The sequence below is a fragment of the Ursus americanus genome, chromosome 18 (assembly GCF_024610735.1).
Source record: "Ursus americanus isolate L20-20 chromosome 18, mUrsAme1.1.p, whole genome shotgun sequence".
Classification (NCBI taxonomy): domain Eukaryota; kingdom Metazoa; phylum Chordata; class Mammalia; order Carnivora; family Ursidae; genus Ursus; species Ursus americanus.
Genome location: NC_142144.1, coordinates 46,276,201 through 46,290,422, shown reverse-complemented (window position 1 = coordinate 46,290,422; position 14,222 = coordinate 46,276,201). Strand labels below are relative to the sequence as shown.

The window sequence follows — 14,222 nt, the reverse complement described above, 5'->3', positions numbered from 1 at the left end:
AAACATGAACCAACACTTCTCCAAGGAAGACATATGGGTGGCCAACAGACACATGAAAAGATTCTCGACATCACCCCTCATCAGGGCAATACAAATCAGACCCACCGTGTGATACCACCTCACACCTGTCAGAAGGGCTGAAGTCAAAAACTCAAGAAACAACAAATGTTGGTGAGGATGTGAAGAAAAAGGACCCCTCATGCACTGTTGGTGGGAAAGCAAACTGGTGTAGCCACTGTGGAGGAAGGTATGAAGTATCCTCAAAAAATTAAAAATAGAACTGCCCTATGATCCAGTAATCGCATCACTGAGTATTTACCCAAAGATTTACAAAAACACTAATTCAAAGGAATATATGCAGTCCTATGTTCAAAGCAGCATTATCAACAATAGCCTAAGTATGGAAGCAACACAGGTGTCCATTGATAGGTGAATGGAAAAAGAAGAGGTGAGATACACACACACACACACACACACACACACACACACACAGATATTATTCAGCCATAAAAAAGAATGAAATCTTGCCATTTACAAGGACATGGATGGAGCTAGAGAAGATAGTGCCAAGCAAAATAAGCCAGTCAGAGAAAGACAAATACCATATGATTTCACTCCTATGAGGAATTTAAGAAACAAAACAAACACGGGGCGGGGGGGGGGGGGGGAGGGAGACAAACCAAAAAAAAAACCCCAGACTCTTAACTGTAGACGACAAACAGATGGTGACCAGAGGGGAGGCGGGGAGGGATGGGTGAAATAGACGATGGGGATTAAGAGCACACTTAGCTCGATGAGCACTGGGTGATACAAGGAATTGTTGAATCACTATATTATACACCTGAAACTAACAATACACTGGAATTAAAATCTAAACAGATCCTTGGAAATTATAGATATAGGTCAGGAGCCAAACTCTGGTGGGTCTATTTCAGTTCGCGGCTGAACACACTGAAAAAAATTGTTTTTAAAAAAAAGCCTAATGATTTGTTGTGACTGACTCCCTTATTCCAAGAACGCTTGTTTTTAGTTTGTCTTCATGCTTACGTTTCTGCATTAATGGAACAAAATCAAGTCTTTGCCACTCAAATATTTAGATGAAATAATGAGCACAGAAAAATAAAATGCGTGGGGAGGGTCGTTTGTCATTGTTCAAAAGTAGAATCAGACTACACCTCTTTTTAAAAATCCGTTTTGGCCACATAACAGTAACTCTGAACATCCGTTCCATATCACTCCTAACGAGCTCTTCAGTCCTTCGGAAACACCGAAGCAGGAATCTCAGTAGGATTAGGGGTGAAATAAGGTTTCTCCTGCATTCTTAAAGCAATAACAGTGAAACTGTTGGGCCTTCTGGCTTGCAAGAGAGGATCCCTAAAACCTTCTGGAGCCCTGAAATGTCTGTTCATTAAGTGTGGGAACAGAGTTTGCTGCTGAGTCCGGTTTGTCTTCTGGGGTGAAGGGGAAGGTGACATTGCATCACCCCGACAGGGGCTGTGTGCGTGAACGTGTGTTACTCCGACTTGTTGGAGCATGGGACCTCACTTCGTTTCTATTTCCTTTGTAGGCTTTGGACTTCTTGTTGCTGCTGTTTGCAGCCGCAGTGGTGACATGGGCAGACCACGCCGCGCCTCTCCTCCTTGGCCTCAGCGCCAGCTGGTTGCCATGGCATCGGGAAGGTGGCCCAGCGGGGTCAGCTTCAAGCTTCCTTGGCAGGAGTCCAGTGCACAGGGTCACTCTGCAGGAGGCTCTCACTCTGCTTCCCGGTAGCATGCCCCTTCTGCTGCAAAAAGAGCCATGGAAGGAACAGACCCAGAAGGTGAGGTTGGCAGCCCCCTGCTGTCAGGGCAGGTGGCCATCTTCTCTTGGGCAATTTCTGCCGTAGAATTGAGGTCGGCAGTTCAGTGAAACCGCAGTCCCCCCGCGGGCTTTCATCCTCAGCCCCGAAGCGCGGCCAGATGCAGACCCTCAGAGACTGAGGCTGACTGCTGGCCAGAAGCAACAGTGACAATAGCAGCAACTCGCTTCCAGTGGGAGGTGAGGCGGGAAGAAGAGCTTATACTTGCCCTCGATGTGTTCTTGATCCTGGGGCTGAAAGGAGGAGTGAGGCTGTGAGTGCTCAGAATGTCCGCGTGAGGACAGATGGGAAGGCAGGTTCAGGGCTGCAAGGATCGTAGGACCGGGAGATGACAGCGGTGCTGAGCAAGGGTGGGGACGATCTGTCACGGGGGGCGGGGAACGGGCGTCGGGAGCATGCACATCGCTTGTTCGGTCCTGCAGCCACATTCCGGGGCCCGTCCTGCTCCTGGCCTGAGCTCGATGACGTGGGGAAATTTGTGAAGGTCGTCACCCTAGCCCTCAGGAAAATCCAGACTGTAGGAAGCACCTTTTCGCTTTTAATGTTGAGCTTCCGCAGGCCCCTGGCCGCCGTGCGGAGCTTGCGGAAATACCGTGCTTCCTCCACTTCTCGTTCCGTGGCTCTGAGCAGCCTTTAAGACACTTGATTGAAAGAGTCTTTTTTGAATCCCATTTAATGAAAACTGGATTTTTATGAGTTTGAAAGCTTAAAGCGAACTTTTTGTGGCTTTTTGTGAAAATCTGAACATTATTCTTTACAAATATTTCTGAACTATGGACCCACAGGTTAGCCATCGCACAGCTCCACTGAGCATGTCAGTTAAGAGGCTTGGTTTTCGTAAGCATTCGTATTATCCCAAATGTGGTGTTTCCTGTTTCATTTTAAATCAAAATCAATTCAGATGTGGTATCCCCTTGTGTTTTTTCTGGCCTGGGACACCGTGATCACTTTGGGCCACAGTGCAGTCATCCTGTGTCTGTTACGTATTTATTTACTTACCAGTCGGCTATCATAAAACAAATTTGAGAAAAAGAAATTTTTTAAAAAAATTTAATCAAAACAGAGAATTAGGAGTATTTTCTTTCTGTCTGACTCTTTCTTGCAAGCCAGTTTCTATGTCCAAAGTTAAGCTACCTGGTACCTATGACTAATATACGTGTTTTAGTCGGGATTGGCAACATTCAGTCATTAATGAAATTATCCTCTACCTAATTCAGAAACAATTTTGGCTGTACCCTGGGAGATCAAACTCCTGAGTCGTCTGAGTTTCTACTTTCTACCTCATTTGTGGGATTTATTTGCAGTTAACACACTTGGCTCTGCCTAATAAATTATTTTATGCCTTTCTCCTGCATTTCAACTTCCTGTTTCAATTCCATTTGGGCACAAATTGTTCTCATCTACGGAATATCTGATTTAGAAACGGGCTTATGTCTGATGTGTTTCCCTATTTACCTCCTACCATACGAGCCTGGGCCTCGATGCGTGCAGCGTCAGGCAGCAGGATTCAAAGAAGCACGAGGCTCTGAACTGGGTTGAAATCTGGACTCTGCCTTTCACCGGGAGTGGACTCGGGCAAGGTTCTTAACCTCTCGGGTGCCCTCAGAGGGATGAGAGAGGAAGCTCATGGCACACTGGAGGCCCACTGGGCCCATGTCTACCTTGCCGCTGAAGTCTATAGCAGGTCTCAGGGTATTTCGCTGGGAAAGGAGTTTTGACTTTGCTGGCTCATTGGCCTAAATGGGAGCTGTGTCCAGCTTCCCCATCTCTTAGGCCTGGTCCCCTTCTCATCTCCAGTCGGCGAGCCCTGCAGAGTGCATGTCTGCAGGCCCAAGGGCCCGACCGCGCTCTCACCAATAGTCGGACTGTCTTCACTGACCCTGCTCTTCCTTTTCACCGTAGTTCATTGACTGGCTCTTTGTCATCATGGAAAGCCCTAAAGAAGGCCTCTCGGCAAAATCCAGGGATCTTTTAAAAGGTATGACTTCAGTACTACGTGCCCAGCCACCCCTGGTTGTCTTTGCTACAGAAACGGCATTCTCGTGAATATTGGCTCCTGAAAGGGCTCATCTGAAGTCCGTGTAGAGAAGTAATCTGGAGCTGTCACTGTGCGGCATTTTGAAGTAGAAAGTAGATTTAAAAAGAGTTCCATGCCTTTAAATGTAACTTTTATTTAAATAGCTTTTAAATGTTTTATTATGATGGCAAACTTTCACTTTAATTAAATTTTAGAAAATTTAGGAAAGAGCAAAGGGAATCCAGGGTCCCATTGCCCGGTGGCAGTTTTGATATTTTTTCCCTAAGAAGTTTTTGCCCCGTCTGCGTATGAGTGTTGTTCGAACATATTTGTAACCATTGAGCAACTGAAAAAATACACATAGACACTTTGAGCACTGCCTTTTTTATTTAAAAGTTACGTTTAAAGCATTTTAACCTATTCCTATATTGGCTTCTTAATAATATTTGTAATAGCTGCATAGTATTTTGCCGAGGGAATTGGACATTTCCCATGCTTTCGGGCGTTTGAATAGTTTGTGTTTTTTATACTTCTCTATAGATTTGTTGAACTATGACTGTAGGAACCACAGACATAGAATATCTTTCTGTGAGAATGATGTACGTTACTTTATTCCGAACTGAGAAGTCTTTTGGGCGTTGGTCCTGTGGCCTGAGACAGCTTGTACTGTCATCTGTATCTTGGGACTTGGGGGTCTGGTCCACCCATGGCTGCCGTTGAGATGGCCCCTGACATGCTGTAAGATAATGCACTGGGAAGTCTCAGCTCGGGAAAATCACTTCCTGGCCTACACTTGCAATGATTTATCTGGCCAGCCTGGAGTCTTAGGATGACCATATTTTATTCTAATTACAGTATAATTTGTTGGTTGCCAAACAAGTAGGAATTCCCTGATCGGTTGGTTCTGATCGCTCTCCCCACCACCGCCCCCCACATACGCGAAGGGCGTGTTTGGGAAGTGGATTGAGACCAAGCGCAGAGCTTCGCTGGGCATGCGCACCGTGGTCTGACATATGTTACTCGATCCGTCCCTTGAGACTTGCTAGGGTTTCCTTCATTTGTTTGTCTCAGGGAGCGTGAGCTCCTTTTTAATGGCCATGGGTCTACAACACCATTGGTTGCTGCAAACAGACACCGTTTTAGGTCATGAAGATAGCGAACAACTTGATACTGATAAGGAAAATAGTTATTTGGGTCAAGGAAGTACACGTTCACTTGATTAGATCGTCAAGGGCTTATTAGAGTCACACACAAGAATGGTGTAATTGGCTCACCTACATTTCCTCCCTATTATATTTTAACTAACATCTCAATATATTTATATTAATATCCTAAAATAACATCTGTAATAAGTGACCTAGAGGAATTAGAGCTGCCCTACTTTAAATTGATCCCCGAGGGACCCGTGATGAATAAGAAAAGGTGTGGACTTGTGAGCACGCCATGGAACGCAGAGTCGCACAGTCACGCCTGCTCCATCGAGCAACGAGGACCTAACTTCTTTGCAGGATCAGTTTTTATTTTTCTTCCTTACCTTTTAACTAAACATCTAGTGGAAAAATCATATTCATGTAGAAAAAACACAGAAATCGGTAAGTAGCTTTTTTACAAAGGGACACACCTAGGCGATCATCACCCGGATGAAGGAAACAAACCAGCACCCAGAAGTCAGCGTTTGTTAAACTCTGCAGAGTTTCCTGTGAACTGATTGCAGAAGAACTTAACAGCAAAGAAACCCTTTCCCCCAGATTTTATTAATCGTGTCGTACCATTCAAATTCTGCCTAAGGCTTGATGGGAATTCTTAGTCTTGAAGATGAGCCCAGTAAGAAGCAGCCAAGGTCTGTTCGGACACGTTTTCCATCTAAATGCCCTTTTCAAATGCAGTTTCACCAAATGCAACAGTGCACTTTACTTTTTTTTTTGTCCCCTTAGCCACCCTGCTGTCCTTGAGAGTTCTCCCCGAGTTTAAGAAGAAAGCTGTGTGGACCAGAGCGTACGGTTGGTGAAGCATTGGGGTGGCCAGCAGCATCCTCAGCTGGATGTGGAAAACCATAGAAATGGAAGAAGGTTTTCAGAATTCGTGCCTGGGAGTGCTGAGCTACAATGCAGAGGGTCGGGGGGCATGAAAAGGTGGACGCAGAATGCCTGACCGGTGCGTGCCAAGAGAAGGGGGCATTGCTTTGGGGCCCAGGCCAGTTGGGACTGAAACCAGAACTTGAATTTTCTTTTATTTGGCTAGAGTTCAACCTGAAGATTTTCTTTGTGAAGAGTTGACTACATTATCTTCTCCCCGTAAATTCTAGTAAAATAATCTTGTGAATTTTGTGCACGTGACTTCTTTGTTTTAAGGCACAGGGAAGGTTTTGCTGGCAAAGCCAAACTATAGTGGTGACATCGGCACCCTGATCGATTTCCCATGAAGTTTCTAGAGGATATTCTCTGACTCAGTGTTTTCTTATTTTTACTGATAAAACACTGTCTCGGAACTTCTGTCCACACTTAAAAAATTAGCCTGGTGTGTGTCGAACGTTAGCTGAATCAGATTCATTCTTGGTGGCTATACTTTTCGTATGCTTGGGTCTCTTGAATGCAGTTGAAAGTTTCTCAATTCAAAATAGCTTCAACCAAGGAAGAGAATGTTAGGTCACAAACCAAGAAGTTCAGGAGTAGATCTGATCAGGTCAGTCAGCTGCACCCAGTGAGTCAAACAATGCCATTGTGGCGTAGATGGGATCACGCAATGTAGTTGGTAAGATGGCGACCGGCAACTTCAAAGGGAAGGAAAGGTGTCTTTGCTCGTGGGTGCGGCAGAAGCAACATGGAGAGGACTCTGGTTCTGCTTGGGTCACATGAGAGTCCCTGAACAACTCTGCAGGCCTTGAGAGTTGGGGTACTTCTAATGGACCAGGCCTGGGTCCTACCTGAACCGGCTTTCCTCCGGGAGAAAGGTAATGGAATGCTGGGCAAATATCTCCTTGAAAGAACAGTGTGTTTTATAAGTACACATCTCTGTCCTAAGCAGGGTGACTGGTGGCCTAATGACAAGTAAATGAAGTTACACGACCGTGTCCTGAAGGATAGTTTATTCAAGGGCTTGAGAATCAGCCAGCATTTGATCTGTTTGCTGCTTGCTTTTCCTTCATGCTGGCTTGAACCAACCATGTGAACGTACTGATGGAGACAGACAGATAGAGTCTCTGGGGAGAGAGGGTGTGCCACCCGAATAATACACCTTTGTGTTTCCGAGGCCATAGCAGTGCCTGGTACTTAAAAGCACCGTAGAGCCTTTAGCATTATTCCCGTGTGACATGTACATTCATGTTGTCACTAAGTGAACCCACCTACCACTTAGGTTAAAAATAGCTCTCCTAGTTTTATTTTCCGAATATATGGATTTAGGATTCCGGGTTTCAGATATTTGTGGTTCACTGTGTACTTCACACTCTGTTCTTTCTTTTGCTGAACGTCAGTACGGCGCCGAGATGCTTGCAGAAAAGGGGACGGGAGGGCGAGCTTTCAGGGTGTATTCACCTGCAGTGCCAGCATTTTTATTACCTCCTCGGAGGCCGGGCTGGAGGGAAATGAATTAGCAGCGAGCATGTTCTGGGAGAAGCCGGCTTCTCTTTCCTTCCCACTGCATACACTTTGTTTTCCTTCCGACCAATTAGTGATCGCAATTCATCTAACATTTATTGTTAGGTGCCAGACAGTAAGTTCACTAGAACTTTCTCATTATCTAATTTCACTCCTACAACAAGACCGTGAAGAAGCGTTTTCTATTTTAAAATGGAGAAGATACATCTAATAAGAGGCAGAGCTACGTAGAACACCGAAGCCTTAACCCCACAGCCAGTGATCTTCCTGCTGCATCGGGGCGTTAGCGCGCGTTTTAAGAGGAAAACTATGAAGGATGAAGCCTCTTGCATGCTTCATATGGTTTGCTGTCATCAGATAAAAGAAATAACCCTGAAGCACGGGGACTATCGTCAATAATATTGAAATAATGGTGGCGACAGATGGTGCCTACACTCACCGTGGCACACGTCGCGAAATGCATAGAGTTGTCAGACATCTGTACTGACACCCGAGACTAACAGAACATGGTATGTCCACTACAAAACCAAAAATCAAAAAAGGACACCGCCTCGTGTTCTAAGCTGCGGGAACTGGGAAGTCGAGGAGTTGTAGTGAAAAGGAACAGGTCTTGGTGGGTTGAAGGACTTTAAATTCCTGGGGCAGCTTGCAAACGGGGGTGGGGGGAGAGAACAGTGAAGGGGAAGTGGGCTCTGAGGAGCCCAGCCTGCCTTTCTCTTCTCCGCCTGGTTTCTTCTCAAACTCTGTCCTTGCTCCTGCCCTTGACAAGAAAACAGAAGGGTACAAAATGGAGGCTCTCAAATACATCAGTATCCTTTCTTCCCAGGCCAACCCCTCTCCTGTTTTTGTTTTCAGGGGTCCTGAGCTTCAGATTTGTAGGATTTTCCTATCCTTGGTTACCTCTAAAGAGTCAAAAAATGTAAGATGCTAGGGGTGCCTGGGTGGCTCAGACGGGTAAGCAACCAACTCTATTTTTTTTTTTAAAGATTTTATTTATTTATTTGACACAGAGGCAGCGAGAGAGGGAACACAAGCAGGGGGAGTGAGAGGGAGAAGCAGGCTTCCCGCTGAGCAGGGAGCCAGATGCGGGGCTCGATCCCAGAACTCTGGGATCACGACCAGAGCCGAAGGCAGATGCTTAACGACTGAGCCACCCAGGCGCCCCAAAGTGAGCGACTCTTGGTTTTGGCTCAGGTCATGATCTCTCGAGCCCCACGTAGGGCTCCGTGCTGGGCTTTCAGCTGCTTGAGATTTTCTTTCTCTCCCTCTGCCCCTCCTGGGCTCACTCACTTGCTCTCTCTCAAAAAAAAAAGAAAAATCTAAATTTGAAACCTCAAGTTTCTCAAATCTAAGCACACTAAGATATTAGGTCACGGATAATAACACTCTTTGTCTTGGTTACCTGTATGACCTCAGGTCAGAGTTGTTAATTCCCTCAGGATGGCTCACCTTCTTCTCCAGAAACCAGAAGTCTCTGCGTTTTGAGACCGGATGTTCCAAACTATGCATGGAAGCACTTCCTTCACAAGGCACTTCAGCTGGATTTTGAAATCACAAGTTGCCAAGACAAAGAGCATGCTGGGACAGACTAACAAATGAACGTGTGGGGTGAGAGCCTTACGCATCTCAGAACACTCTGACTCTGGATTTGAAAAGTGTGCGTTTGGAACAGATGTTGGCATCCACGCATGGGCCTAAAATCATCTTTGTGTTTTGTCATGTAATGACTCCATGGTAACTAACTACAAGACTGTTAATAACTTTTTGAAGTTAATTGTCAGAAGTTCTCCAAAATGATTTTAACAAAATATAGTGATACTATAATTATAAAAGGAGCAGGACTTTGTTAGGGACTCAACTACTATCTTGAAATAACTCAGTAACTTTGAAAATAAGCAGTTTACGCTTTTGGTAAACATTTTCGTAAATTGCTGTTTTAGAAGGGAAATCCGACCTTGTGCTTAGGGGGATGGGGCCTTCACTAAAGCCAGAGCTGCAGGCTAGGCCTCTGGCGAGTCTGTGTGAGATGCTCCACCAGCCTATTCCCAGCAGCCGGCAGTTCGGATGGACCCAGGGGACAGAACGTGGCTGGAACAATTCACATCCATCGTCCTACCATCGCAGAAAACCACCTGCCGGCGTCAGCTTCATGTAGAAATGAGTACCGTCAGCTCTCTGGTCCTGGATGAGGTAATACGCTTTTATATTTTCTGGAAGGAAATTCTTTATTCTGATCCTAAACTCTCAAGTCTCATTTTTTTTTTAAATGTAAGATATATATAGTAATTATGAAGTTGTGAGTGTGCACGGAATGTGCTAATTTCATAAACAGTATGGAATTCTTTAAAATTGCCACTTAGAAAGATGGTCTTATTGTCAAACATGAGGAAGTTGTGAAATAATTTTTAGCGAAATTATTGGATATGAAACTAAGTAAAAATGACAGGGATGACTCCCTGACTTTGGTTTTATTTCCTGGATACAAGGAATAACTTACCTCACAAAGTAGTTGTGAGGATAAAAGAATACAAAAATATGCTTTATAAATTCTAAAATGTAATAGAAATGTTACCACTTTCAGATGTTTCACTGAAAATAGCTCTCACGTTTGATGATCTGTATGTTGGGACTTGGGAAGATAATGGAAATTTAACAAATTGTTCTCCCTAAAACATTCTAAAACCAAGTAGCCCATTAAGAAAGGATACTTAGAGAAGTTAAACCTTCTTTTTGTCTCTTCTAAACATGAACTGCCCTTTGAGAATAATCAAATCTAATTGAGACATCACCTAATTAATCGGATAGATTTCTTAAAACAGGTCTTTTTCTGGAGGTCCTGGTAGTAATCTACAAAGCCAGAGCTGCACAACTCCGAGTGTGTACCGTGTGCCCGGAGTGAACAGGGCGTGACATTCCTGCCTTCACACAACTTACATTCAGAAAATATAAATCAGGAAACCGTCAGACAATTTTAACGCTTCCAGGAAACGTGTCACACACCTCCTACTTCTGTGTGGCTCTGTATCACTTTACAAGGTTCAGTTTACCACACTGCATTTGTTCTTTACAACGAGGTTGGGCAGTTAAGGAACGGAACTCGGGGTCATTCGCTTAGTGAACGGTGGAGCTGGAGTTCACATCAAACCCACTGCTCTTACTTCCGTCCGGGCCACGGTCTCTCACAGGACCCCCGTGGCTCCGCTGAACACCATAAAGTGAGTACACAGTGGACACCTACACTTACCCGCTGAATTCAGGCATGTTCTCAACTAGTTGAGTTTCGTATGGGATTGACGGTTACCTTTACTTAAGGTGGGATTTTAAACTCTACCTACCCTAGCAAAGATACACGAATTCCTCTAGCATCTTTTAACTAAACATACAGTAAATGCCATCACCTCAGTTCTAAAAGCAGAACCACATTGTATGGTGGCTTTTATATAAGTTTGATTTTATTTGACAGCGAGAGAGGGAACACAAGCAGGAGGAGCAGCAGGCAGAGGGAGAGCCAGGCTCCCCCGCTGAGCAGGGAGCCCGACGCGGGGCTCGATCCCAAGTCTCTGGGACCATGACCTGAGCCCAAGGCAGATGCTTAATTGACGGAGCCACCCAGGACCCCCGTATAAGTTCTCGTAGCAGTTTTCTGTCCGAAGCTGAAATACTTTAGACTCAAACTGTAGTGTGCGAGGGGCATGGGCAGTTCCTGGGTCCCAGGGGAGCCCACCAATCTGGGTCCTAGGTGGCACCCTGTTAGTTCTAGGACTGTTGCTCCCTGGAGTATACTTTGAAAAAGTGCTGTATCAAAGGTAACATAGCAATTAGAGCCAGAAGCCGAAAGTAAAAATGATCTGAACAAGGGAAAATATCACGTTTACAAAGGAAAAATAAGCAAATGAGAGGAAGATGTCGGGGAAAGCGGAGATCATTTGTAGCATATTTTAATTTTAAATCACTTTGATACTTTCGCACAATAAAATGTAACTTTCTTTGTACATAAATGTAAGATTCTCTGTGGAAACATTTTGGATACAGATGTTACAGCTGCATCATCTTGTAAAAGAAATACAAAGTCTTAGAGGTGCAACGTGCTCCAGGTAGGCAGAATAAGGTATCCTCAAACTAACAGCATAGTTAACTTCTTTTCGGGACTTCAGTGAGACGTGGTACATTGTTTAGTAACCAGTGTGTTTGCAGGAGGCCTGGTGAAGTTTTATAATTTTGTGCCTACAGTGTGCCAGGCACCCCACTACATTTAAGTGTCTCTTGAAGGAACGCAGACGTGTATGCAGCAACTAAGAATCAACTCATTCTAACGTTCACCTGTCTATTGAACAGAAACTAAGACCGGGATAAGTGCAGTTCTTGAGAAAGCATACTGGGGGAAAATAAAATGCATCAATATTGAACGGATACTTTTGGAAGAAGTGTTACCGCTTTTCTTTTTTCCTTTTTTTTTTTTTTAAAGATTTTATTTATTTATCCGACAGAGATAGAGACAGCCAGCGAGAGAGGGAACACAAGCAGGGGGAGTGGGAGAGGAAGAAGCAGGCGCCTAGCGGAGGAGCCTGATGTGGGGCTCGATCCCATAACGCGGGGATCACGCCCTGAGCCGAAGGCAGACGCTTAACCGCTGTGCCACCCAGGCGCCCCGTGTTTCCGCTTTTCATTCAACTATTTTGATAAAGTAAAAGCCCAGGGACTTTGATGATATTAGTGTCTGTGCGTTGTATTTTTTTGGCAGACTCTTGCCAAGTGATGAAATCAATGCTTTGAAGTAATTTTCATTCAGAGCAGTTTTACCCCCCCACCCCCCACCCCCTTTTTTTAAGCTCCAGAAGCACTGCTGATGGTGAGTACTACACCTTAGCTTGGACTGACAACTCCAAAGACTTGTTTGTTTTTTGTTTTTTATGGTTTTGTTTGTTTTATAGAGAGGAAGAGAAAGGGAATTGGGGAGGGACAGAAGGGGAGAGAATCTTAAGCAGGCTCCACACCCAGCACAGAGCCCAATCTCATGACCCTGAGATGATGACCTCAGCTGAAATCAAGAGTCAGACACTTAACCAACCGAGCCACTCAGGTAGCCCAAGGAAGATCATTTTAGAAGTCGTGTATTATGCTTTTAAAATATCTAGTAGTTTGCTGTCTCATTATATTTATTAGATTTAAGAAACTAAGCCTTTGAACAAAATGCAATAGAGATTTGATGGACAGTTAAAGAAATCAACTTGGCAATCTGGGTAATATCCAGTTAACTAGGTAGATGTGTACTGTCTAGGTTTCTTGAACTTGAAGAGAAATGACATCCGTATTTCCACTAACCTCTAGTGAAATTTTTCTTTCCCTTATGAATACAGGCAACCAACAACCGTTGTGACTGTGTCACCAAAGGAGTCACAGATCTTTGTTACAGTTGTTGCAGGGGACTGAAATTATTATCAATCCAGAATTATCAATTGTGTTTCTTTTTAGTCTGTTTTAAGAAGTTGGCAGGTTCTTAAGGTAATTTAAAAATTTAATAACAAAATTTTAATTTCTTATGACCCAGTAAGATAGCTTGATTCTTACTCTGCAACTGTAGTGATTCTAGATGTGTGTAGTCCTTCAGCAATCTACGTAGCCATGTTGACTGAGTCACCTAAAGTTGGCGAAGGGATTCTGTTCTCTTTGTACAATAAAGCTTTCGGTATTTTTTAAATTTAGAAGTAAAATAATAAGTAACTTTAAAAACAAAACGTAGCTTTTAAAAAGCTCTTATTTGAGAGTGGGAGGGGTGGAGGGACAGGGACTAGCGGACTTCCTACTGAGCAGGGAGCCCGGATGCAGGGCTTGATCCCAGGACCCTGGGATCATGACCTGAGCCAAAGGCAGGCTCTTAACTGACTGAGCCACCCAGGCGCCCTTGTTTATTTTTTTCAGAGGGGGAGAGGGAGAGAAGCAGACTCCCCGCTGAGCACAGAGCCCAACTTGCAGCCTGAACTCACAACCTGAGCCAAAATCAAGAATCGGATGCTTAACTGACTGAGCCACCCAGGTGCCTCAAAATGTAGCTTTTTAAAAGGGTAATTTTATTTATTTTAAAATTCCAAATAGGATACTAAATTTACAAAGATATCAATTATTAATACTCAATTGTTTCTTTTTAAATATTTTATTTAGTTACCAGTTTTTTTGTAACTACATTTTACTACCTGGTTTTTATGTCATAAAGTATTTAGTAAACTTTCTATACAGTTACTGGATAATAAGATTCTAGAATTCTTTCAAGAAAAGTGAATATACACCAATGGAACAGAAATGATATTAGTCAATTATTCATGTGTTTTAGATCTTCAAAGAGTTTTCAAAACTCTAGGTGATGACGTGTGTGTGACATAGTTATTAGCAATAATTCAGTAATAATATGAAACACCACTCATTCTTCATTGCCTTGCCTCCTTTAAAATAATTTACTGTAGTTTTACCTTTTTTCTCCCTGTAAGGTAAGTATATGGCCTGATTTCAACCCCCCACCCCAGAAAAGGAATATGGAACATTCTTTGTATATTTACCAAGTCCAAATATTAATGGGTACTCTCTCAAGGTTTGGAAAATGTATACTTTTCTAAGCGTGTCTCATGTGTAAGATGGGGGTGAACTCTGGCCCTGGTGACAACCACAGAACATATTTCACGTTGTTGCCCTCCTGGGGAGTCGCTATTTGCGAACTCCAAAGTGAAACGAAATAGATGTAAACAGGTACAATTCTGGC

The 14,222-nt window shown here is 43.9% G+C and overlaps 1 protein-coding gene across 2 annotated transcripts in view; it reads left to right on the top strand.

Annotated features, from left to right (window-relative positions):
- The window catches only part of FOCAD (focadhesin), a 302,415-nt gene extending 296,218 nt beyond the window's left edge, over positions 1-6,197 (top strand). For both annotated transcript variants that reach the window (XM_045780633.2, XM_045780634.2), the window contains 3 exons: positions 1,568-1,819; positions 3,761-3,836; positions 5,810-6,197. In XM_045780633.2, coding sequence (XP_045636589.2) covers positions 1,568-1,819; positions 3,761-3,836; positions 5,810-5,883 — 402 coding nt within the window. In that variant the 3' untranslated portion in view covers positions 5,884-6,197. The remainder of the gene's footprint in view (positions 1-1,567; positions 1,820-3,760; positions 3,837-5,809) is intronic.
- Positions 6,198-14,222: the final 8,025 nt, after the last annotated feature.